This window comes from Pteropus vampyrus, unplaced genomic scaffold (assembly GCF_000151845.1).
Source record: "Pteropus vampyrus isolate Shadow unplaced genomic scaffold, Pvam_2.0 Scaffold141, whole genome shotgun sequence".
Lineage (NCBI taxonomy): Eukaryota > Metazoa > Chordata > Mammalia > Chiroptera > Pteropodidae > Pteropus > Pteropus vampyrus.
The window spans coordinates 1,772,808-1,800,191 of NW_011888922.1; the positions used below are offsets into that span (position 1 = coordinate 1,772,808).

Consider the following 27,384-nt stretch of genomic DNA (forward strand, 5'->3'; position numbering starts at 1 on the left):
TTTTCAAGTGAAGGCCAGAGGGCCACTTTGTTGTCTATTTTATTCCAGCTCTAATTCTAAACTAAAAACTGTGGCTTGAAATTAAGAACATATTTTTCATCATGCATTTCAACTCCTAGCATATTTTAGCCATGTCTAGAAGCAAGATACTAGGAAATAAAGAAGCCAGCCCTTCGTAGCCATAAAAACTTCCTTGAATCTTCTTCTCCTTTCTCTGAAAATAGAAAAGGTAACTGAAGGTTATTGATTGGAGTCCAACTCTATTAACCGTGTAGCCCATGAGAATTTCATCACATTAGTAAACTTCTCTTGTTCACCTATCTAAAGCTGTTTGTTTCATTACCTCATTACCTACTATCACATCTGAATCATCAAATCCACATTCTAAAATACCTGCTTGTTCATCCCTCAAGTTCATAGAAGAATTACTAAGATGTGGTCAACAAGCACATGACAAAGACCTGTTGGTACACTCACTCTTCACCAGCTTATTGAGTGGTAGGAGATGGAGTAAAAGTAGAAACCACTAGTGAATTTCTGTTTTCTCTCACTAATTCAGCTGAATGATGAAAATCATGCCTTTTTCTCTTTTAATGATAATAATGAATATGAGGTATGCAGCATTTGGGACATATTCTTTACTAATTTCAATTATTTATAAAGTATACCTCAGTCAAAAATTCTGAAATTAAAACAAGGGGACGACTTAATAGTAAAGTAAGGCAGAGTTTAAGAAAAGAGCTTATAATGTAATGTGACATTTAAAAATTAAATGTGTTTTATGGATTCCTGATTCTTGATATGTTGCATTAAATCTTTCTTAATTTTATGCCTTTATATTCTTGGTCTTAAAAATAACTACCTGCCACCTGCAAAAAAAAATTGTCAATTCACAAGATAATGCAGATAGCAAATAAACATTCTCAAAAGTGAAATATTACTAGTAATCGAAGAAATACAAATTAAAATATCAAGTTACCATTTTCTCTATTAAAAGTTTTTTGTTGTTTTCTTACTACAAAAGTATAACACCATTATTATAGAAAATACAAAAATACAAATAAGAGAAGTCACAGTGGCAGCACAATTAACATCTCATTATATAGATGTCAGTGTTTTTTCTATTCATGTCTAAAATGTAATAATCTCCTATTGATGGACACTTGAATTTCTTGTCATTGTAAGTAATGCTACAATAAACATCCTGTACGTTAATCTTATTTTTGTATCTCTGATTGTTTTGTTAGGACTAGTTCTTAGAACTGCTATTGCTGAGTCAAAGCATGTTGCATTGTTAAGGCTTTTGATTATCTTTTGACTAGAAATGTTGTATCAGATCTATAAGAGTGTTGGTTTATGCATTCTCTAATCCATTTGTTGATGTTGCTTTCTTACCTTCACCACTTTGATAACTCCAAAATGATATCTCATTGTTTTAATTTGTACTTCTTTGATTAATAATTAGGACATATTTTACAAGTCTTATCAAAATACTACAAATTAAAGAAAAAACCCAATGTCGCATGATTTATAAGAGGAAACAAACACACATGTACCCCCTAAATGTTCAACAAATGGAAAGCAGTTAAGTAAAAACTATAATACTCTTAAACAATAAGCTGTGTGGCTATTAAAACATTAAGTATGCAAAGTACTTTAACTGACATAGAAAAAATATTTATTGTATAATATTAGTAAGATATTAGAATGGTAAGTTTTTATATGTAATTTGACCTCTACTCTTTAAATGTATAAGAAAAATAACCTGAAAGAAAATATGCCAAAATGTAATTGCCACTGCATGATGATAGGTGATTTTTAATATTTTATAATTTTTAATATTTTCCACATTTTTATAATTAATATTTATATTACATTTGTGAAAACATATTTTTTTTAAGTACACAGCATAAATGGTGCAAGATGGGAGATGAAACCGTCCACCTGCAATTTGCATGGCATGTATTCTAACGGAAATCTTAACCATTTGTTGTTGAAACAGGGAACATGAACAGATAACAAATAAGATTTGGATAAGCAGTTAATCAGCCAGTTGTGAAAATGTTAAAAGTTCACTTGCTTGAGAAGCTGACAATTGTTGGAGTCCCCTGAAAATATAATGTTTATGTGGGGTTTTTTCCCCCTTTTTTAGGTTGCTGCTGTTGATCTTCTGGTTCCTGGAGTTGGAGAGCTCTTTGGAGGAAGCCTCAGGGAGGAACGGTACCGTTTCTTAGAGCAGCGACTGGCCAGGTATTGGTCAGACCTAAAAGAAACAACATTCAGAGAGCAGGGATGGGACACTCAGAGACAGTCATGGACCTTAGCACCTGACAGCCCTGAACCTCAGATTCTAAGTAACCTTGAACAAGTTGTTACTTGACCTTTCTGAGCTCTCCTTTGTTAAAGACTAGAACTGTTATGTGAAACAAGGCCACAATAAAATTTGCCCACTATATATATGTATCTCTTCCTATGGAAATGGCTTTTTAAAAAGTTAATGATAGAGGGGCAGGAAGATTTCCCCCTTAAAGCTTGTCCTTCATTTTGATTTTTCTCTTCTCTGTATTCTTTTTTATTTACTCTAAATTATGATTGGCAGTCTCCTATAGGGACATAAAGAGAGACAGACTCTGAACCAGAGAGAAATAAAGATACTGTCTGCTAAGCTAGCATTCAGAATAAGCAGTTTTCTCTTTCTCAGGTTTTCTAAATTGCGTAAGGGTCTTGATTTAGCTATTTGAATAACTTATTTTAACTTGCTGTTTGAGACCTGGGAAATGAATCTGTAAACACACAGAAAATATTTTGGAGAAAAAAAGTAGGGAATCATGTTTCTAATTGAACTACCACTCATATATATTCATGGTCTGCCAACAAACCACAATGACTTTCTAAACTAACCAGGATTATAAATCTCTATTTTCCATGGTTTCCACTTTTGCTGTGCCAGATTTCAAACTTCAGAAAAAAAAAAAAAAGGCTTTCCCATGTTGGAGACATAATCCCTCTCTCCAGGTAATACTGGGTTTCATAGTAACCTGGAAAAGCCATGATTGTTTGAAAATATCCTATTAGCCATTTGTAAGGCCTTCTGTCCCTAATGGAAAAATGCTTTAAAAGTTGAGTCTTTTCCAAGGTCCCCATCTATAAATCTGTTGGGTAACTTGGTTTTGTAATCCTAATTATTTGAACTCTGCTCTATATGGTTCGGGTCCAGAAGAAAGGGGACGAATGTGTTCTGGGAGAACTCTTTTATCAGTGGGAGTACTAACTCCTAAGAAAATCATGAAATTGAAGTTAAGGTCAAACTCTTTAGATGGAAAGAATTTAAAGATTCTCTGGGGGTTTTTTTAAGCACAATAAAAATCACACATGGCAAAAACCTCATCTGTTGAAAGATTAATTGGTCTGTTTTCTCTACTGCTTCCTTCCTTCAGGAAACCTTTCCTCATAACAGTAAATGTTTACCTAATATCTGATAATACCTAAATTTATCTTTCCTAATGAAATGCATATATGTGTTTCCCTCTTTTAGGTATCGTGACTTCTGATTATGTGTTCAGTAATTTTGTATATTTGAATTTTTCATTCTCCTGATCACTTCAGATACACTGTGGTCCCAAACACTTTTTTTAAAAGGCTAAAGTTAATTTCAATGAGTACAAAGAGTTTAAAACTTTATTAACATTTCTTGAATTGGCAAAAACCAATTAGCAACCATATTTTGAAGGCAGCCTGAGAATCTGCACTGTTTTAATGTTATAGAATGAAAGGTGTGTTTGTGTGTCCCTTGTTTATGTGTGCCTTTCAGCAACTTTAAGTAGTTGTAATAGTGCTTTTCTTATATCACAGGACAATTTATTTCAAATGAACCCCCTCTTTCGAGCTCTAAACCATGCTTTCTTTCTATAGTATTGATTGTCTATATTTGATAATACCTGGAACTATTGTTTAACTCACCTTTCTCACCATATAACAAAGTTTCAACTACTCAACTATATTTTATGTTATTTGAGAGCACAAGTTTTGGTTTGTACTTCTTTGTAAAGAGTACACGATCCAGAAAAAATGTTTGGTTGTTAGTATATTTATCTTATTGTCATTCTCTGAAAGAATTTCGTTATTTTCCTTTTACAGATTAGGACTGATAGAAGCCTACCAATGGTAAGAACGTGGCCTGTAATGATTCTTATTCTAGCCATTATTCTGAGCATTACACTTTTTACTTATATTCCCAAGGCACTCTGGAAGAGTGCTAAGAACAATGAAAAGGTTCTCAGAAGATTACTTACTCCCTTTGAGTCCTTGAAAACTAGTAATAATAGCTGCCATGTATTTATTATTTATTGTGTGCCAGATAACTGTGTTAAAATTTTGATGTGTATTATCTCATTTAATCACAATAACACCATGTGAGTTAGGTACTATTCTTCTTTTTACTACTTCTCCAGACCTGAGGCCTAGAGATGTTGACTAACACAGAAACATAGAGCTGGGATTTTGTTCCTAACTGTTATGCTTCAGTTTCTCTATGTGTGAAATCAGGGGCTTGAACTAAGTGATCCTTAAGTAATTTCACCCACTGTAGAAACTGAAGCTGCTTAGGAGATCACCTGCCTGCATTTGTACATTTACTTCTCCAAAGCTGTTCTGGTTTTCTTTCTGCAGACCCTTTCTTGGAGTACTTTTTCGACATCCACAAATTTTTTATTTATGTTTTTATAATAGCACTCCTTCAGGATCTTGGTATAATAACATCAACAATATTAATTCTTTCCCTGTACTCAGAAGAAGGAAGGGTCAAATTACACACTCACCTTTTGGTGTTGAAGGAGTTAGATTTCAGAAATACAAAAAGCTTAAAATTTGGTTCTGGTAATGGCCCTTGAATGCCTTTATTATTTACCAGTAATGACCTTACGCATAGTTAATGTCTCTGAGTCTTGGTTTTCTTGGCTATAAAATGGAATAATAATATCTATCTCACAGGATTATTGTGAGAATGAAATGAAATAATATAGATTAAGAATCTACCTAGAGTAGGAAGGAGCTCAGTAAATGCTGATTTCTTCTCTCCTTTCCTTCTTCTGTTCTGAGTCTTGCTATTAGGTAGATGAACTTGATTGAGTAAACTTATGCATTTTACCTCAGTTTCTGTCTACAAGATAATATTCAAATTTTAATTATTGGTTAAGTTTAGGCCTTATCTGGTCTTTATTAATCATTTCAGTGCTATTCTTTTCCCAGTTAAAGTTTTCAAACTGTTAAGATTTCCAAATATAAATATTTATTATCTGAATATTTTTCTTTAAGTGGTTATCAAAATATTTTAAAGATAGAAGGAATTTTTAAAATCTTAAGTCTGTGATCTCTGCTAGTGTTCCACCACATTGTGAGGGGCCATCCCAGGTGTCGAAGAATTTACTCACTTCCTATTTCTACATGCCATATGCAAATAAAACCTGTAACTAGTTCCACAAATTTTGTACCCTCTCTTCTATAATCTGGCTACCCTAGAATCAATTTAACAACAACCCATCAAATACATATTCATTTGAAAACTTGCTTCTTAGAAGTGGATTTTTCCATCTATCAAAGAATAGACAAGAAAAATTCTACAGACCAAATCTCTCTGCTGAATTCAGTTTCCAGACGTTATGCCAGTGTTTTGATATCGATGTATGAGAAATTTAGAACCACTTAAAACTATTGCTAGACTTTTAAGAGCAGCAAGCTCAGATCCTGCAGGTGTTTGTGGCAGGTGGTTTGATATGCCTTTTATCTCATTTTCTCATTAAATCAAAGTATATCCTTCCCCCATGCCTTGTAAACTTGAAGTTAATTCAGCTATTAAACATTTCAATTATTTAAGAATGTGTTCCTTCCATTATTCCTAGCAGTTCTTACTAATCTGAAGTTTTATATTAGATACTCTTCCCTTGGTTCTAACTCACCTAATTGCGATTAATCTTTTATTTTAGAAAGATAAGTACTTAAACTTAACTGCCTAAAATACCAATACATGGAGCCATTATTATTAACAGTGGGGAGATTGGTCATCGTCTTTGGAGCCAAATGACTACCAACTATTGCACTTAAGTTTTATTCTGGAATGATTTTACAAATCATTCAAGAAGCTATAAACTTGTTTTAATATTATGTAACTCAAGAATTCTCCCGCCAAATGACATTAAAATATTTACAGAATCTTCCTGTTCCTCTTCCTTTCCTAAAATAACTTTCTCCCAGGCTGATGTATTGGAATCTGAGTTTGAATCATGGCTGTTCCATTTTCTAGCCATTTCTAGCCATCTTAAGTTGGAATAAAATGTGTATGAATGGGTTTCAGAGGCTGTCTAACATTCTAGAAAAATGACTCTGGACATCTTCCTCTAGGCTTAAAGCAGAAAACCAGAAGTTTCTCCTCACTCCAGTGCCCAAGAGTATATTTTTGTGCCTTCAAACAAATTAATTTTCATATAGTAAGCATCTACTCCGAAGCAGACACTGGATATAAAAGGTTGAATAAGACTCAGTTCCCGCCCTCAATTGCTTAGTTTATGGTCTAATCTAATACAGCATATCTTTTTATAATATATCAGGCAAAACCCTGCACTCTCCTCTGCGTCTTGAACAATATGATTTTGGTTTTAAGAAAGATCATTATCATTAGTGTACTAAGAAATAGAAAAGTAACATTTTGAAGAAAATTAGTAAACTTATTAGAAAATTTTCTGTAGCTTCATGAAGCAAGTTTTCTGTATATAATTTAGAAAGGATCAAGTAACCAAAGTCCATGAATGAATGAAAGGGTGTGCTGTTGTTGGTCTGGATAATCTTTGGCAGATTACTTAAACTTCTCTGTGTCCTTCATCTGTCTATCTGTGGAGGCAAAAGACTGATCTGCCACAATGATGTGAATGATAACAGATGATTACAGAATACTTTGAAACAAAATTATTTTATAACGTCTGATCCCATACAGCATTTATAGGTGATTATTCTGTTTTTTAAAATCAGGTATCTGGACCTTCGTCAATTTGGATCTGTGCCACATGGAGGTTTTGGGATGGGATTTGAACGCTATCTGCAGTGCATCTTGGGAATTGACAATATCAAAGATGTTATCCCTTTTCCAAGATTTACTCATTCCTGTCTTTTATAGCTGGAAGACTGGTTAAGGAGAATCACCCTGAGACAGAGATACTGCACATGAATGTGCATACAGGAGAATATATGTTTGAATTTTAGAAATGCAGTTTTTAAAATGTAATTGCCATGCCATAACATATAATATATGAAAAATAGAAATGACCATGATTTTCTTAGAAAGTTGAGGGCATTTCATGGAAAGATGAACTCTCTCAAAAAGAGGTACTTATAGCAGGTAGAATCTCAAATCTATTGTATTAATTAAGAAGAAATAAAGAAATTTAACTATATGGTCTCAAAGGTCCTTTAAAACTCTAAAACAGAATGAGATATATGTTTTACTTTATCTTTAGCTCAAAGACAAATGATTAGATCACTACATTGTGTGACCTCTGAGAAACAACTAGTAGCTAAAAATAAAATGTTGCTGGATCTTTTCTCCCTTGCCATTGAACCTGTGATAAATGCCCAGCTTATTCTTGGTGCTTTAATAAACTTTACATAAGAAAATATTCCTTTTTTGGATCTTGAGTTGATAAAATTGCTATTCTGAATTGAAATCTTTTTTCATCAGACTGGGTAAAAAAAATCACATTTAATAACTATTAACCCTCAATAAAATGGGTATAGAATGAAAGTATTTCAACATAAAAAAAGGCTGTCTATGACAAATCCTCAGCTAATATCATACTCAATGGTGAAAAACTGAAAGCCTTTCCTCTAGGATCAGGAACAAGACAAGGATGCCCGCTCTCACCGCTGTTATTCAACATAATACTGGAAGTCATAGCTAGAGCAGCCAGGCAAGAGAAAGAAATAAAAGGCATCCAAACTGGGAATGAAAAAGTAAAACTGTCACTATTTGCAGATGACATGATTGTATATTTAGAAAACCCTAAGACTCCACCAAGGGACTATTAGAAACAATAAACAAATAGAGTGAAGTTGCAGGATACAAAATCAATGTGCAAAAATCCATTGTATTCCTATATACTAACAGTGAAGTATCAGAAGAAGAAATTAATTAATCCCATTTACAATTGCAACAAAAAGGATAAAATACCCAGGAATAAACTTAACAAAGTAAGTGAAGGACCTATACCTGAAAACTACAAGACATGATTAAAAGAAATTGAAGAAGATTCAAAGAAATGGAAACATATTTGATGTTCATGGACTGGAAGAATTAACATAGATAAAATAACCATATTACCTAAAGCAATATACAGATTTGATGCAATCCCCATCAAAATCCTTAAGGCATTTTTCAAAGAAATAGGACAAAAAATTCTCAAATTTTATGGAACCACAGAATACCCCAAATAGCCAAAGCAATCCTGAGATAAAAGAACAAAGCCAGAGGTATATTCCCTGATTTCAAATTATACTACAAAGCTACAATAATCAAAACAATATGGTATTAGCAGAAAAACAGATACAGAGATCAGTGGAACAGAATTAGCCCAGAAATAAACACACATACATATGGGCAAATATGTTCAACAAAGGAGCCAAAACATACAATGGAGTAAAAAAAGCCTCTTCAATAAATGATGTTGGGAAAATTGGAAAGCCACATGCAAAAGAATGAAACTAGACTGCTATCTGACACCATATACAAAAATTAACTCAAAATGGATTAAAGGCTTGAATATAAGACCTAAAACAATAAATACATAGAAGAAAACATAAGTACTAAACTTAAGGACCTCGGTCTCAGAGGGATTTTTGTGAACTTGACCCCAAAGGCAAGGGAAGTAAAAGCAAAAATAAATAAATGGGACTGTATCAAATTAAAAAGCTTCTACACAGCAAAAAATCAACAAAACAAAAAGGCAACCAACCAAACAGGAGAAGATATTTGCAAGTGATATCTCTGATAAGGGGCTGATACACAATATATATAAAGAACTCATAAAAAAATCCAATTAAAAAATGGGCAAAGGACCTGAGCAGACACTTTTTCCAAGAAGACATACAGATGGCCAACAAATACATGAAAAGATGCTCAACTTTCAGTAGCTATAAGGGAAATGCAAATCAAAACCACAATGAGATACTACCTCATGCCTGTTAGAATGGCTATTATCAATAAGACAAGAAATAACAAATGTGGGAGAGGATGTAGAGAAAAAGGGAACCCTCATACACTGCTAGTGAAAATGTAAATTGGCACAGCCTCTATGGAAAACAGTATGATGTTTCCTCAAAGAATTAAAAATAGAGCTACCATATGACCCAACAATCCTCCTTCTGGGTAGCTACCCAAAAAATTTGAATACACTTATTTGTAAAGATATATGTACCCCTATGTTCATTGCAACATTATTCACAGTAGCCAAGACATGGAAACAACCTAAGTGTCCTTCAGCTGATAATTGGATAAAGAAAAAGTGATACATATATTACAATGGAATATTACTCAGCCATAAAAAATGATGAGATACTGCCATTTGCGACGACATGGATGGATCTTGTGCATATCATGCTAAGTGAAATAAATCAGATAGAAAAGGACAAGAACTATATGATTTCACTCATATGTGGGATATAAAACAAAGCAACAAACAAACTCAAAGACACAAACAACAGTGGTTATCAGAGAGGAAGGGGGTTAGGGGAAGAACGAAGAGGGTAAAGGGGGTCAAATATATGGTGAAAGAAGGAGACTAGACTTTGGGTGGTGAGCACACAATGCAATATATAGATAATATATTACAGAATTGTACCTGAAACTTACATAATGTTATTAGCCAGTGTTGTCCCAATAAACTTAATTTTAAAAAACTGATCTTTAAAATTTTTTTAAATCTGAAAAAAAAATAAAAATAACTGATCTTTAATTATAAAAGTTAATGAGCTATGTTAATTAAATCACTTGTGTTATGATTAGTTTATATTAGATGTTTATAGCTTTTCTAATAATCAAAAACATATTTTTGATACCTATGGGAAAAAAAGTTATATTTTATAATTCCATTTGGCCTTTTACCAGGGAAATTTGGAAGAAAAGTATTTTTGGTCCTATATGAGGATGCAGATATAGTTAAACCAAAAGGATGGGTAATTCTGGAGTCGAAAGTAATGTCTATTGGAGTGAGAAGATCACTGATTTTGGAGTTTGAGACCTGACATTTCTACCATTTTGCATGTATGAATCTGGACAAGCCAGTTACTCTGTATGAGCTTGTACATCATTTTTCTCAGAGTTGATATAATAATTACATGAAAGGGGTGTGTGTGTGTGTGTTTAAAACTGAAATGCCACACGAATTTTTTTAACTCTTAGTCTTCATTGAGTTACATATATATGGACTTACAGCAAATTGTATATTCAGTAGAATCTATCTTATCAAATAATTGTTAAAAGGTATGTATGCCAGAATAATCAACTTTCTAAGTCTCATTAGATTATTTATCTTTGACTATTTCCTAATGAGTTTGTATATGCGCTTTATTTTAACCTAACTCAAAATCAAACAACTGAAAAGAACTACAGAATCCTAGAGTTGGAACTCATGGAAGTCCTGAGAGGTTGTCAAGGTCAAACTTCTGCCTGATGCAGACAGGTCCTTTATACCTGGGTAGCCTCTTCTTGGCAAAGGCTCAGTATCCCACAAAATAGCTCATTTCATTTCTGAATATCTCTAATTGGTAGCTTCTGCTGAGCTAAAATCTACTTCCCTAGAACTTTAATCCCCTGAGCTTAGATGCCAAGTTTAGGATAGAATAAAAGAGATAATTAGGGCTTCTATTAGGCTTACCTCAACCATGGGTTTAAGAGAGAAATTCATTTGTTTATTCAACAAATATTATTTGAGCATACTCTGTGTGCCAAGAACTATGCTGGGTGCTAAGTGAACAATAGTGAACAAAACAGAAACGACTCCTTTCGTGGAATTTACAGTCTATTAGAAATTATACACAATAAGTAAATAAAATATATTATTTTAAAATAGGACATATGCTAAAATTTTGTACAAAGAACAGGGCAAGAATAAATAAGCTTGCTAGAGAAGGCATCTCTAGCAAAGGTGATGTTTAACCTTAGATCTGGAAGATAAAATGCAAAAACCATTTAAAATATTTGCAAAATCACCCAATATTGATTTGGCATTCAAGTCTTGATACCGTATTGATTTTGTGGAGCAGGAATCACAATCATTCACAGGCCCCAACCCTGGAGGCATTGATTTCCAAGACTATCAGAAATCATGCCTCCAGTGATTTTTGAAGAACCAGATAGAATGATAATGTTAGCATATTGGTAGGGCATCAAAAATAATACTAATAGAATACTGAATTAGAGAAACCCCAGGTTCTGGTCCTAGAGCCACCATTAATTTAGCTGTGGAGCGTTAGGCAAGTAAGGTCATCTTTGTGGCCTCCAGTTATTTCATCTGCAGAACTAAATGAACTCTAAGGATTCTCCTATCTCTTAATCTTCCATGAATCTGTGCTGGACATAGTCACTATAATAATTGATTTAGAGTTTAACCTTTAGACATTATGTTAGTACATACTAGGTCTCTGAAAATGTATAAGGAAATCAAAATCACTGAAATCGTAACAGTAGACTTAAGTGTATTGGATGTGTGTGTACATGAGGTGGGAGTAGGTCCTGCTCAAGGAGTCAAGTATACATTGTTCCTTACCTTTTTGATAGTCTTCGGCAGTATATTTCCAAACTTTAATACTTATTTGTTTATTCTTTCCCTTCACAATTGATCACACAATGAATATCTGGTTGAAGCCAAACATTTGCCACTTATAAAAAGCCTAATCATTTTCACCATTGGCTTAATACTTCTATTTTACCAATTATTGAACTAAAACAAACATTGGTGTCAGACAAAGATGATGAAAATGCCAAAACTAATGTGTTGCTTGCAGGCAACATCAATAGGAAGAAACTTTAAAATATTAATTTGTCAGCTGATACATGAATATCCAAATTCTACGTATAAACACCATTGTATAATTCTGTGTATAATGAATAAAAGTGTGGACTTAATAATCGAGGACCATCTATATTATAATAATATTCTTATAGGGCTTACTATGTGAGTTAAAATGTGATTTGAGTGGTTTTTTTTCTACTTGGGTAGTCAGTTTCCAGTGAGGAAAAAAATCAGATTCTGTTTTCCCAAGATTCCCAAACATCACCTCAAAATAGTAGTCCCAGCAACCCAAGAAAGAGTGTATTCTAAAACTTAGAAATGATTTTTCTATCATTCTCAATTCAAATTTTGAAGTAGGTAGAGAAAAATAGTTACTTTCCATCTGGCTATCCTCTTGCCTAGGGAAGTTGCATTTTGGGTTTGTGGGTTTTGAGAGGGTTTTTTGGTTTGTTTGGTTTTTTTTTTTTTTTTTTGTCTGACAAGAACTTAATTGTGTGAGTGATCCACTCCAGATCTAGACATAACTCTCCCACCCTCTGACCCAGCCCAGAGAATCTAACTGTCACAGAACAGCAGAGGAACTGTTTGACCTTTTGTCCCTCTCAGACAGGATCTGCCAGAAGCGTCCCTCCACAATGTTTCACATTCATATTCTCTATAAATTGAATCTAGATATTCAAGCATGACTGAACGGGCATGGAAGATGTAATTGATTAGATGGATTAACTCTACTTTAAATCTCTTGTTTCAGATAATTATAGATGAAAGATGCTTATTTGGATTGGATTGCTATTTATTCATATATTTATTTTAGTAAGTGGTGAGGCAAGAGCATAAAAATGCAGAGTTGAAAGACAGATTGGCCTGGATTGAATTGATAAGAAATGTGTGGGGCTTTTGGCTTCTGATCAATATTTGTATTCAGTATGCAATCTAAAGTATGCGTAATAAAAAGAAAACAGGTGGGAGTAATATCTGATTATAGTTTCTTCCCAGTTTATATTTCAAATTAAAAGATTTTAAAAAGCATTAAGAGCAGAAAGCAACCCTAATCACCCTACACAAAAATATTAATAAGACTTCCATAGGAGAGATCTTATTAGATCATAGTCAACACTTATCCAGAAACCTAGACATTCTACCATTGCCAGGAGCCCTGGAGTGTCCCTCTGATCACTTATAGCCCCAACTAGCTCTTGTGTGATGAATTTAAAGCCATTATTAGCACATGTGTGGGAGTTTCTAGGGTACCTTTGTAAAGAAGTCAGGACTTTAGGTGGTTCGTAAAATGTCAGACAGCTACTGAATTAACATAGCTCATGACCCTTCCATAACTTTTTTCTATATCTTTACTGTTCATAATTACTATTAATAACATGACTATTATTTGGACATTGTTTACAAAATTTTTTAACATTCACAATATATTGTGGACCTCATTCCGTTGTAGCTTATTGTGCCTCAAATTCATCTGGTTTAATGAAAGAGTCTTTTATTTGTTACAAAGATTGGCTATTTGGAATTCCTAATATTGAGGGAGAGTAAGACTATGAATAAAGTTCACTGCTCTGAGCCTCCAGAGAAACTGAAAACACAGAACTTTTTATAGTAATTAAAGACTCTTGCATCTTAAGCCCCAGAGTTTACTGGACATGTTGCAAAACAAACACATTGACCTCTGATTGCATTGTTCTGCACAGAAAGAAGAAAATTAGCAATGTGAAGAAATATGATGATTGAGCTCAAATACATTTCAGTAAAGAGAAACATTGAAAATGGAATAAAGGGTCCTGGACCCAGCTATGTACTTAAGCTCACTATGCATCAATTTTTTAAATGAATTTATACTCATAATGCCCTACCTTTTAGGATTATCCATCAATATACATAGACAAACACATGAAAGAACTTTGGTGGGAATTATTAAAATCCTCCCACCAAATGATGGACATTTGATACTTCAAGATAATACTTGAAGATGATATTTCAAGAATAGAAACTTGGTGGGCCCATCTAGCAAAGATTTTTTTTTGTACTACAAATGTACATGTATACAGCTAGAACTGTATTTTGCAGAACCTGGGCCATTTACAACTTTGACTCTTTGACTCATAATCTCTGCACAGTGGCTCAAGAAACTGCTGCTTGGCTGTTTTTCTAGGAGCCTAGATTTGAAGAATCGAGATTATATTCCTTTCCCTGTCTGTGATGTGTAAATATTTTCCCCAGTTCCTAGTAATTTACGCGCCATCCCTTCAGTAAATAGGAGCTCTCTGACCTTAAGAGATAACTTAATTCTTGGAGAACTCTGATGTGGTAATAATAAAATCTGCCTCTCCATAGCATGCAAATGTAATAAATTAGAAACAGCGACACTTTCTCTTCTCCCCAGCCTTCTCCAGTTGGGCAATCTGTCCTTCCCTAAAGGGCTGCACTCCACTAGGTTATACATCAGGCCGTATATCCCTTAAATGGGCCTTTCTCTTAGCAGAAGAATGCTTCCCTCCACTATCTACTCAGCTGCTACCCAAGTATCCTGTGATACCAGTCTTGATATTAGAAAAGCTTTAAAGTTTCCAGTGCCTTCTTCCTATCTGTCTTACAGCCTGTAGTAGTTGTTCTTCTTCCTGCATATGTAATACTACTAAAAAATCATAGTTACAATTTTAAGATGTTCAGGGCAGTCTCAACGGCCTGCATTGGGGGATTGCGGGAATGGACTTGGGTTAAAGAACAGTAAGTTCTTTCACTGAAGATTTCCACTAATATGCAGATTTTATTTGCAGTGCCCCAAAAGGGAGAAATTGATTCCTATACAGTTAGGATATGGCCAGCTGATGATGTCTCTAAATGTAATTTCCATCTCCATATTCTGCATTACAGATTTTTGCAATAGGAAATTGCTGCCAGAAAATGTGCTGGATTTTTGGTGTCTTGGAAAGGGTATTAGACAAAGAAGGAGAAGACTTTGGTTTAAGTCTGGCACTCTACTTGGAAGTTATGGAAACTTGAGCAAATTATTTTATCTCTGAGTTTGTATATCCATCTGCAAAATGAGGGTAATATTTATAAAGTGTGAGAAATAATGATTGCATGAAAGGGTCTCATAAACTGAAAAGCACTAGAACCTTTTGAAAGGTTTTCCTTAGAAACTCAAAAACAAACCTGTATGAACTAAGATAGTTATTGCATGTTGAATGAAATATTTTATAGCCATTATAAATTATAAGAGAAAATGTGTTGAAAAAGTTTTAATTGTAGTTTGCAATTACAACGGTATAAAAGCTACATACATAGACTAGAAGCACATGGGGGGAGAATTAAATCAGCTGTTTTGGGGCAGTAGAGTTGAATCACTTTTTCTTTCAAAATCTCTTTGGTGTATTCAGTTCAGTTCAATAAAGTTATTGAGCACTCATTGTTCCCGGTCCAGTGCTAGACTCTATTGATACAGGGAGAAACAAGACATGCTCCCTTGACTCCCATTTCATAGTCTTTGCAAAGTTTATTGTGTATAAGAATCATCTGGTTCCAATAAGATGGTGGAGAAGATAAATGCCGTGTTTGCCTCCTCACAACCACATCAAAATTAGAACTACAGAACAGCCATCATTGGGAGTCACCTGAAGTCTAGATGAACAAATGTTCTACAACTGGGGACACACAGAAGAGGCCACCTGGAGACTGGTAGGAAGGGCGGAGACATGGAATGGGCTGGTCCCACACCCACATGTGCTGGTTGATAATCAGGAAGGAGATCCTCACTGCGGAGATCCCCAGACCCACACCGGGGTCCCCAGCCCGGAGTTCCAGAGCCAGGAAGAGAAGTCCCCACAATATCTGGCTGTGAAAACCAGCAGAGAATGTGGCCGAGTGAGACAGAGGGCCATTGGAATCCCAGACATTCCTCTTAAGGAGCCTATGCATGGACTTAATCACTGATAGTCTCACTCACTCTGAGCTCCAGTGCTGAGGCGGCAGCTCAAAAGGCACTGGGGAAAAACAGAGAGGAGTTGAATTGTCTGGCTTCAGGGCGAGGGCTGGAAGGGCAACTTTCTCCCAGACAGAAGTGCTGGCAGAGGGTATTGTTCCTTTGTTGAGCTCTCCTCCGTCTCGGCTTGCAGACGCAGGCAGCAGCCACATCTGAGTGTCCATTTGCACCATGCTGGTGGTTCGCCCCACCCAACTTGCAGACCCATCCAGGCCACCTCCAGTGGCTTTTCCATACAAATGGCTTGTCTTGGCTCATGCTGCAGACTTTTCTAAAGTCTCTCTAAGGTTCACAAAACCTAAATAAGCAATGTCTGTCCTTGGCATGCCTTGAACCTCTCACTGAGCAGCCTCAAGCCCAGGACTAGCAGCAGCCATCCTCGGTTTGTGGCTTGGCCTCTCAAGCCACATCAGAGCCCAGCATATGAGTGGTGGCCTTCTGCAGGTTGCTTGCTGGCTCAGGCCAGGTAGCCCCAGGCAGGGCACAGACTGTGGCTAAACTTGGCCTGTGGCAGGACCCCTCTTAGGAGGCCCCAGCCTGCATACCTGGTGGCCAGCTTCAGTCTGAGCCATAGCATCACCTGGGGCCACATCTGAGGACAACACGCCCAAAGGGCAGACTGAGCAGGCACCAGAACCCTGCTAAAGCAGACTCTGGTCTATAGGGTCAACTGCTGTACAACAGTTCCTCCAGTGTCCTCACTAGCCAGTCCTCACAACCAATCAGCCTGAGGATCAGTCCCTCCCATTGATGTGCAAAAAGCAACCAAGGCTCAACTACAGCAGGAGGGCACATACAACCCATACAAGGGACATTCCTGGAGCACCCAGCAAACCGCAGAGACTGCACCACTGTGCCCCACAGGACACCTACTACATAAGCCCACTCTTCTAAGACCAGGGGACTTAGCAGCTCTACCTAATGCATAGAAACAAACACAGAAGGCAGCCAAAATGGAGAGACAAAGAAATGTCACAAACGAAAGAACACAAGAAAGCTCCAGAAAAAGAGCTAAACAAAATAGAGAGAAGCAGTCTACTATTTGCAGAGTTCAAAATACTGGTTATAAGGATGCTCAATGAACTTAAGAGAAGGGTAGATGAACTCAGCGAGAACTTTAACAAGGAGATAGAAAACATAAAAATGGAGACAGAAAACAAAGTACCAGTCAGAAATGAAGAATACCTTAGGAGGAATCAAAAGTAGATTAGATGAAGCAGAGGACTGAATCAGTGAATCAGAAGATAAGGTAGCAGAAAACACTCAGTCAGAACAGGAAACAAGAAAAAAGAATCCAAAAAAGTAAGGATAGTTTAAGAGGCCTCTGGGACCATGTCAAGCATACCAACTTTCACATTATAGCGGTACTAGAGGAGAAGAGAGAGAGTGAGGAATTGAAGACCTGTTTCAACAAATAACGACTGAAAACTTCCCTAACCTAGAGAAGGAAATGGACATGCAAGCCCAGGAAGCTCAGAGTCCCAAACAAGATGAACCCAAAGAGGCCCACACCAAGACATGTCATAATTAAAATGCCAAAGGTTTAAGCCAAAGAATCTTAAAACCAGCAAGAGAAAAGCATCCAGTTACCTACAAGAGAGCTCTCATATGACTGTCAGCTAATTTCTCTACAGAAACTTCGCAGACCAGAATGGATTGGCATGAAATGTTCAAGTGATGAAAAGCAACCTTCAACCAAGATTACTCAGCAAAGCTATCATTTAGAATCAAAGGATAGGTTAAAGAGGTTCCCAAACAAGAAAAAGCTAAATGAGTTGATCACCAGCAAACCAGTATTACAGGAAATGTTGGAGAGACAGCTTTAAGAAGAAGAAAATATATATCTCAAAAATATGAATAATAAAATGCCAGTCAGAAGATAGGACAGCTGAATGAATAAGAAAACAAGACCCTTACTTATGCTGCCTATAAAAGACTCACTTCAGATCGAAAGACAGGGATTAAGAAGTACAAATTGGTAACTACAAAATAGTTATGGGGATGTAAAGTATAGCATAAGGAATATAGTCAATATTATCATAATTATGTATGGTTTCAAATGGGTATTAGATTTATCAGGGTGATCACTTTGAAAGTTATAAATGTCTAATCACTATGTTGTACACCTGAAATATATCTTATGCCAAAAAATTAAAAAATAAAAAAAAATTTTTTAAAGCTGGTTAATGGAAGAGTCCTATAGTCTGGCTCCTGAGTCCACATCCTTAATCACTAGACTGTACCTATGCTTCTCAGTGATAATTATACTTCAGAGCCAACGAACACAAAAGAAGCTACTCAAGGCAGTCAGTCCTCTCTTCACAAGGCAAACTGCAATTTAGTTTCAACAAAACATTATATTAATATCATTTTGAATGTTTAAAAAAAAAATCACTTGATTAATTCGAATTACCCTGATCCCACCCTAGAAAGTCTGATTCAATAGGTCTGGGATGGAACAGCCCACAATTTGTGTTTCTTAAACAGTTACCCTGAGTGATTCTAGTAATTCTAATGTAGGCAGTTTAATTCCACACTGTGAGAAACCTTCAGTGAGGTTTTAATATTTTTACAGTAAAAGATTAATACTAATTACAAACATCTGCTCATTGAAGAAGGTACTCTGTGATTGCTCTGTCTAAACCTTTGAGCTGGTTTTTATGCCTTTATATGCAGGATGAGAAAGCCAGCCTGCAGAGTGGCAGTGCTCTATACATGTGTTTCTCTCCCACTCTGATTCCTCCTATGCCTAGTGTTGTATCAATATCTAGATGCTTCCCCTTTTCTTTCTCCACCCTACCCGCAACCAGATATGTCAACGTTATTGAAATAAAATAGAAAGCATATCTAGTTTACTAATTTTTGCTGGAAGACTCTTGTATATGGTTAATGTTTCTCAAAAAACTTAGTGGGCTATTCATTGATCAACAGCCACAAAAATATCCTATGTGGAAACTTCTTAGTCTTAATGTGTGACTATCATTTAGCTCCTGATCGATTTTTTCTCAGATTCTTGTCTTGCCCCTTGAGTTGGAGTATGCCCTGCATTCCGACTCGCACCGCTTGTTTTCACATGCCTGTGACTGGGCTTGGGTGGCTTTCTCAGGCTACACACCTGTCGCCTCTTAGTCACCCAGAATTAAAATATTACAACTCTAATCACACTGTCTGAGGCTGAGAGGCTTTATTTTAAGAGCGGCGATACTCCAAAATGCAGCTAGGATTTCTTCATGTTCACGTGTTTATATTACTAGTGTTAGTGTTTATATTACTTGTACTTCAAGATACCAAGGGTTGGACAATGACTTCCAGACTCCCTCCTTTCATTCTGCTCTCTCAAAACTATATGCAAATTCTGGTCACATTCTGCTGCCATTTGTCTCCTCTGCCACAACCCAAGCTCCATGAGAAGAGAGAGGAGAATGCATTCATCTTTGTATGTGCAGTGCTCTGGAGAGCATCTGGCGCATAATAGGTACTCATTAAATAACTCTGGAATGAATTAGGTATCACTGAGGTATCAAAAAAAAAAAAAAGACAAGACAGAAATATGTCCATCAGACAAAAGAGAAATATTCCTTAAAAAGTAATACCCAAATTGGCTTTTCCCTCTTTATATGTCTGAAATATTTCATACATTTTTAAACTAGTCCTTTCAGCATAAATCCAGGACTGGAACCATGGCCTAACACAGAACAAAAAGTCAGGAATCAAAAATAATTGTTATTTGTCTTCATAATCTGTTACCAAAGGTGAGTTTCTAGGGCAGCTCTCCCAGCTTTGCTTCTGGAATACAGTGATCTAATAGATCAATTCTCTAGAACCTCACTATACTGTTCATCATTATATAACCAGCACCTAGCCACATGCCTTGCACACAGCGGGTGCTCAGTAAATATTTGCTGAGCGAATGTATTTTATTGACAAAAGAATTTCAAAAGCAAGTCTTAGATGAACTTAGTATTGCTCAGATTTTCAGTTAGTGGTTTCTCCACTTTACTGTCTAAATCCAAATGACTTTCTTGCCTCCAAATTGATGTGGCTATTACATCATCTAATTCAGCAAATGTTAATTGATGCCTACTCTGTGTAGCTCTAGGAGCACCCAAAAACAAGTAAAACCTAAGCCCTTACAGTCTGTCCCCATACAGTTAGTTGCTACAGTCCCTGTGCTCCCACAACCCTCAGAATCTACCTCTGTTATAACATTACCTGTACACTACTGTAGACATCTGCTTACCCATTTCTTTCCTCAGAAAGACCCTGAACTTAAGACCCTGGACTTATTCATCTTTGTATTCTTATGCTGAACTTGGGGTAGTAGGTTCTTAGAAAATCCTTATTGAGAATTGAATAACAAATACATAAATATTTCCTAAGTGTTTGAATGTAAGTGTTTTATATTTGAATAGAAATTCATGCCTAAGTGTTTTTCAGAGTTTCGAATGATAGATATTCAGTATATCCTGAAAGGAACAAAGCTGGTTTTCATGTCTCTTAAATGAGGTGCTTAATTAATTATCGAACCCATCCCTCCTCTAAGAAGTCCCCCACCTCTATCCGAGCCAGTGTATCCCCAGCAGAGGTACTGGGACATGAGCTTCCCTTGCTGCCTGTATTAGGGGTGGATACCTGACCTAAAATGGACTAGTCTCATTTTTTTCTTGGAAAATTGCAGTTTTGAACACTAGCGGGTCTGGACTGCTCATTTGAACCAGGAACATGTAAACTTAAGAGCTGCAAGGCAATCATGTACCTGAAGAGATGGAGAAAGCAGTCTACAGAGAGAAAGAAAGGAAGGCAAAATGCTCAGAGATGAAAAACCATATGGCCCATGAAAGAGAGACAGACGGTCGTACAAACTGGCTGCCTAGTTTTTGCTCCATTTAGTCCTTGGTTGCTACCCTTCCTGAGGCCAGATTATTCAACCTTTTCTTTGGTTTCATGAGATATACCTCATTTTCTGACCAATAAATTCCCTATTTGGGCTTCAGTGAATTTCAAATGGTTATCTGCTTTTACAACTAAAAATATAAGACATTATGTGATGTATGGAAAGAATTCTTTTTTAGCCATGTTACCTTTTAGTCACACCCACATATTATCCCAGAATATGTTAATTAGGAAATTATTTAGATGAAGAATTCCTGATAAATAAGGTGTAATAGGGAGGGTAAGTGACTTCTTTGCTTTTCAAGTTTTTTGATCCTCTAAGTCACAAAAACAAAACAAATGAATGGAGACTTATTTACATAGGGAATGGGACACATCAGACTTTTTAAACTACAAAATTGGGTTAGAGAGGTTTTGAAGAACCAACATATTTGGCAGTGTCCCAAGAAAGCCATTTTTGAAGATTCTGCTTTCCAGAACGACACAAGAATGGCTTTTGTCATGGGCCTTAGCTGTGTTTCAGAAGAGCCAAAACTGAAAACTGAAAGAGACTAAATAAACACGTGTGTGTGCCTAGAGCAGGCCAGACCCTGCTGGCCATACACTGATGGCCAAGTCTGTCAAAGTGGGATGAAAGACTCCACTCTTTGAAACAGTTACAAATGCGTATAGAGCTTTGTGTGCCACATTCATTCAACCCTGGCATGCCACACCCTGAGTTTAGTCCTCACTTAATCATTCTGAAAACATACATGGAAAATAGAGGGAATTGTGGACAGCTAAAATCATTATTTGGTTTAGGAAAATTTCAGAGGAAAATCGTAGGGTTTTTTCCTAGAATGTTATGAAAATATTAAGCTATAATGATTGCTGCCAACATATTTCTAACCACTCTAGGAAAAGAAAACAACAACAACAAATAAGTTTCCAGCTCTTCTGAGTGACACTGGACCTTGAAGAGCTTGCATGTAATTCGACTGCAACTACTTTACTTTTTAGTTAATGGTGTTAAATGTGCCTCATAACTTCTGATCCCGGTGGGGCTGTCATTTAGAAGGGTTTGGGGGGAAGCTGTTTTAATTCTGGCTTTTGTTTCAGCCACTAAATGTAATGCCACATGATTGTTGACCCAACAGTAATCCAGTTAAAAAACAGTCTTCAGAGTTACTGCATCATCAAAATTAACCCTGATTACATCAAATTATGTTGAAACAGACCACAGCTGTTTGCCCTGTTGAAGCAACTGCTTGAGAGCTCATCCAGAAGATACATCTGGGTGTCAGGAAGATATATTTGGGTTTTCATTTTTGTTTCTCAACACAAATGTGGGAGGGAAACTCTCTATTCTGCTCAGAGTGCTTGGTGGGAGCCGAAAACCTTGTGAATCTCCAGAATCAAAAATCCTCTTAATTCCAAAAGAGAAGAAAACCTGACACCTTTTGTCTGGGTTTCTATAGGATGTAAGAAGAAGAAATTCACATCTGTTGAGTATTGCTCTTGTCAGCAGAAAGAGGTGGAACCAACTACAGAGAAGTGTGTTGGGATTTTCTGTGGTAGGCTATACGCAGTGGTGTGCTAGAGCTGACTCATACCAGCCTATGAGAATAGATTGTTAAATTGTAAAAAATTTTGCAAGCTGGTTATTAAAAATAACATTATTAAAATTAAATTATAATTTTAAAAAATAGAAAATAAGTATTGAAGATGTGGACAGATTGGAGCCCTCATACATTGCTGGTAGGAATGTAAATAGTGTAACTACTGTGAGAAACAGTTCTGTAAAAAGTTAAACACAGTCACAGTATGATCAGCAATTCATCTCCTAAGTATATACCCAAGAGTACTGAAAGTATAGTTCACACAAAAACTTGTACACGAATGTTCACAACAACGTTATTCATAATAGCCACAAAGTGAAAACAAATTAAATGTCCAACTGATGGATAATTTTATCCATGCAATGGAATATTATTCAGCCATAAAAAGGAATGAAGAAAAACCGACATGTGCCACAACATGGATGAACCTTGAAAACATTATACAAAGTTAAAGAAGGTAAACACAAGAGGCCACATATTGTATGATTCTGATTATATGAAATGTCAGAATTGGCAAATCCGTGGAGACAGAAAGTAAATTACTGGTTGCCAGGGGTTAGGGTCAGGAGAATGGGAGTGACTGCTAATGGATCTGGAGTTTCTTTTTGAGGTAATGAAAAATGTTCTGAAATTAGATAGCAATAATGGTTGCACAACTTGGTGAATGTACGAAAAACCACTGAATCATCCACTTTAAAAGGGTGACATTTTTGGTATGTGAACGATGCCTTAATTAAAAAATGATCACATAAACTTACGATTAAATAAGTTATATTAAACGCAAAGGGAATAAAGCAAAACTACATTTAAACTACATTTTGCTATTGTCTCTGCTCTTGGTGTTATGTCTGTTTTATCTTTATATTGGTTTATTACTGTGTATCTCATAACTCTGTATTCAAAGACTCAAAGTTGATAGATTGAAATTGGTCGGATGTAGGGTGGGAAGAGTGTAGTATTTCCACCACAAAAATCATCACATACTACAGATTAAGGCCACCACCACCAGCAGGGAGCCAGTTCTTAAATATTTACCAGCACTTCACTGGCTGTATGGGTCAGACAATCATCTTGGGTAACTTCAGTAGAATTAGAGAGTTAGATGAGATGATCTCCCACGGCCCTTGGATCCCCAGCAAAACAAAGACTAGTAAATCTGCACAGCTACCATGCGTGTATTCAGTGCAGAAGAAAATGGCATTTCTGGTCAGCTGTTGGGTGAAACCCAGTTTGTATCAGGAGACTTGCTTTTTCCAGCTTTACTTGTATTGTGTGTAGGAATAAAGTGCTAGAGCTCCTCTAGTAAAGCCAGATATCAAACCACAAATGATTCAATTCTTAGTCCTAGAGAGGAGGGTATCTGGGTAGTTTGTACAACAGTGTCAGGATTTGGAAACTAAGGGTGACATAATATGGAGCCTGGGAGTAGAAGTCAAAAGGTCTAAGCCAATGGTCTGGAACCACCGTTTCTGAAACTACCCCATGGTTTCAACCACTGAGAAACTGGGTAGGATTACCTCCACTTCCTCAGCCCTTCCCACCAGGCCAGTCCCTGTGGGTTTAAACACTCCAGCCACTTATAAAGACCTTCATAGGTACTATTCTCTGGGGGTGTATGGATCAGGGCATTCTGGATTCTCCAGGGGACCACAGCTCCCATCTTATCCTTTAGGGTTGGTTCCTTCATTCTCGCAACAAACATATAATGAGCATCTATTGTATGGTGGGTGGCTCTAGGGAAACATTTGCAGTACAGTGTGACAACCCAATTTATGTAGGTGCAGTGCGATCTAAGAAAATGAACAACTATACTGGGGAATGGAGATGGTGAGTTTTAGGTAATGGAGTCTTGACCTCTGTTCAAGATTTAATTCAAGGGAGGAGTTCTGTGAAAGAAGTTAAATATGGTTTGGAGTACTAAGGCACTTTCCCAGTGTCTTTGTTCATGGGAGAATATGATAACTGATATTCCAGCATGATCTGTGAACACCGACATTACCACTGCCACCAGTATCAGCAGAAATGTCCCAGGAGCCTAACTGCCCCAAAGCAATTAACACAGGTTCTGGTTCTTTACAAAGAAAAATTGGGAAGCTAGACTTGTCAAACTTTTTAAGAAAGCTTATTTCCCAAATGTCTTCCACTGGTTGTAATGTCAAGTAACAGACTGTCAGCAGCCGCAGACAGGGAGGGAACCCAATTATGTCTTCAACCACACCCCAAGCCCACTTCCAGATCTCAGTCCCATCCAGATGCCAAAAGCTGATTTGAGTAAGTCAGAGTAATTTGATGAAGAGAACCAAGTGGGCTCAAAGCACCCAGGGGTTAAATAGGTGCAAAACCCCAACATGCAGGAGAGACAAGTGTCATGAAAGTCACCAGCCAAGGTGGCTCTGCTGGCCACACTGACCTTGGCAGGCAGCACTCAGCTCTGAAATTAACCTGTCAACTAAATTGAAGGGGAGAAAAGGCAGAAACGCTAGAACACAAACATCCATCCCCACCCCCAGTGCAATCACTGACGTCAGCCCTGGCGTGGGTGGTATTAATCACACCAGCCTGGTGTGCAGTTGAGGACAGCTCTCCTTCCAGCCCTTCCAACCCGTTCCTGGGAGTGTTCCACCAGCCATGCACCTGCCACTGGCTACAAACCCTCAACTCCCAGACAGGCACGGATGCAGGCTGTCGCTGACAACACTCAAAGCCACAGTGCACCCTTTAGAACCCAAGGTTTGGAGGAGCAAAATATGGTGCCATGCAATCCTATCAGGTGTGCATTTCTCTAATCTCTTCAATGCTCCCTCCACAGAAACCCTCTCCATAAGATGGTCACTTCCTGGAGATTTCATGAGAATATAGAATTAATAACCCAAAGTGATCCTTGCAGCTGGTCATTAATTCCTTCAGGAAATACCTGTGGTCTTTAATCAAAAGTGCCTAAATTATAGACTAGTGGTGCCTATCCTCGCAGGTTGGGCGGTACTGTCATCCCAACCGATTCCGATAGATGGCGCTTAGCTTCACCTAAATAAGTCAATTTGTTTTCCATTTCTCGCTCGCAGGGAGCGTTTTAAAAAAAGGGGGGGAGGGGGAGAGGGAGAGAGAGGGAGAGAGGGAGACATGGAACTTACTAAAAAAGCCCAGACAGGAACGTTCTGTCCGATAGCCGTTTCCAGGCCTGGCACGCACCTTCAGACTCAGAAGACTGGAGCCATACCAGGATACAGTCAGGGGCCTCAGCACTCAGCAGTCCTGCCTCCTATGTGCAGCTTGATCTAGGCACTAGCAGCTTAAGAATGAGAAAGATAGGGTAGCTGCAAACAAACCATGTAATTTATCAGATTCTGCAATCCTTGAGACTTGGCACCATGACTCAGATGTGAATGAAGTCAGAAGTTGTTTTATTTTGTTTGGGAGTCACTGCCTCCTGATTGATTTGGCGGACTTGTGTATTTTAAGATTTGTCTCAGAGTTTTAAGGTACTTAAGCCAGAGGTAAAAATGGCCATGATTCTGGTGGTGGCCCTTGTACGTGGCTTAAGGATCCCTAAATTGGAAGAGTAGGGGAGCTCTGGTCTTCGCGACAGCGGGATCTGGCTTTCCATGCAATCCAGCAGCACACTGAATAGTGAAGAAAGTCAGTGAAATGTTGGGTCCAGGGGAGCAATTTCTAAATCTCCCTGAGTGTAAAACTTGCCAAGATCTGAAAAACCAGATGGATGTCCAACGACTTGAAACAACTAGTTTTGCAGCAGAGGCAGGGAAATGAATAGAGGCCGCTTCCTCTACTCATCTTCCTGCAGCACAGTTCCCTGTTGATGCAGTGGGTTACTCTCATTTCTTGAAGAAGTTGGGGGGAGGACCTACCTTTTAATATTGCTTGTAAAGGTACACCGTGAGTGGGAAAGAGCCCCTACCCACGGTTTCTTTTTTTCCTCCGCCCTTTCCCTGATATGTAGGGTTGTCTAAGTGTGTGCTTCCGCATACTTCATCTCAGATAAATCTCACCACAGTGCAGTGAGAGAGGTACCGTTATGTCTCAATTTTCATATGAACACCAGAGAGGCCTCATAACCTATGTCAATAAGTTGGAATGCTGGGGAATTTTGACCCTAATTTCTTAGTCTACACCACCTTGCCTTCCAATTCACCATGAAATACATTGATTCATTTTTGTTTCCTTGTTTCTGTAAATCATATGAATTTTCTTTTACTAAATTGTTTTGCCCAGAGGCAGTGAAGGAGCCAGCTGAACTTTATTTCCTGGTAATAAGAGGTACCCAAGTTGATCTGCACACATTAAATTCCCCCATTTTTAAAAAGCAGGTGAGCAGGACGACCCCACCCCCACCTCTCCACCCCCGACCCCGGAATTACAAACTTGGCTCTGCATCGCACAGGCTTTGGGACTTTAAGCTATCTGTAAAATGGGAATAATACTGCCCATCCAGTTTGCAGACTCGTCGAGACAATTTTGTAAACAAGGAATGTCAAAGAGCCGAGCACGCAATAGTCTGTTTTCTTCATTCCTTCTCCCGCCAAGGGAGTGTGAGAGTTAAAGAAACTCTTGCTAGGAAGCGGAATTTCAGCAGAACCTGTGACCCAGTGAAACCTGAAACTCTGGGAATGGATAGGAAACTGGAGCAGCCCTCGAGTCCCTTCCTGACGACCCTCTCTGAAAAATCGATTCGCGATCAAGAGCGCGCAGCCCCCTCCCTTCACCCTACCCCGCCCGCATCCCCACTAGGGGCGCAGCCGCCTCCTCTGCGTGCTGCTGGAGGATTCAGGAATAAAGCAAGACCGCGCAGGGCGGGGGACCGCGGCCGGCGGCAGGCGTCCTGGCGAACCTC

At 37.5% G+C, this 27,384-nt stretch overlaps 1 protein-coding gene across 3 annotated transcripts in view; it reads left to right on the top strand.

Moving 5' to 3' along the window:
* The window catches only part of NARS2 (asparaginyl-tRNA synthetase 2, mitochondrial), a 105,876-nt gene extending 98,212 nt beyond the window's left edge, over positions 1-7,664 (top strand). For all 3 annotated transcript variants that reach the window (XM_011368357.2, XM_023535520.1, XM_023535519.1), the window contains 3 exons: positions 2,153-2,250; positions 4,138-4,164; positions 7,021-7,664. In XM_011368357.2, coding sequence (XP_011366659.1) covers positions 2,153-2,250; positions 4,138-4,164; positions 7,021-7,165 — 270 coding nt within the window. In that variant the 3' untranslated portion in view covers positions 7,166-7,664. The remainder of the gene's footprint in view (positions 1-2,152; positions 2,251-4,137; positions 4,165-7,020) is intronic.
* Positions 7,665-27,384: the final 19,720 nt, after the last annotated feature.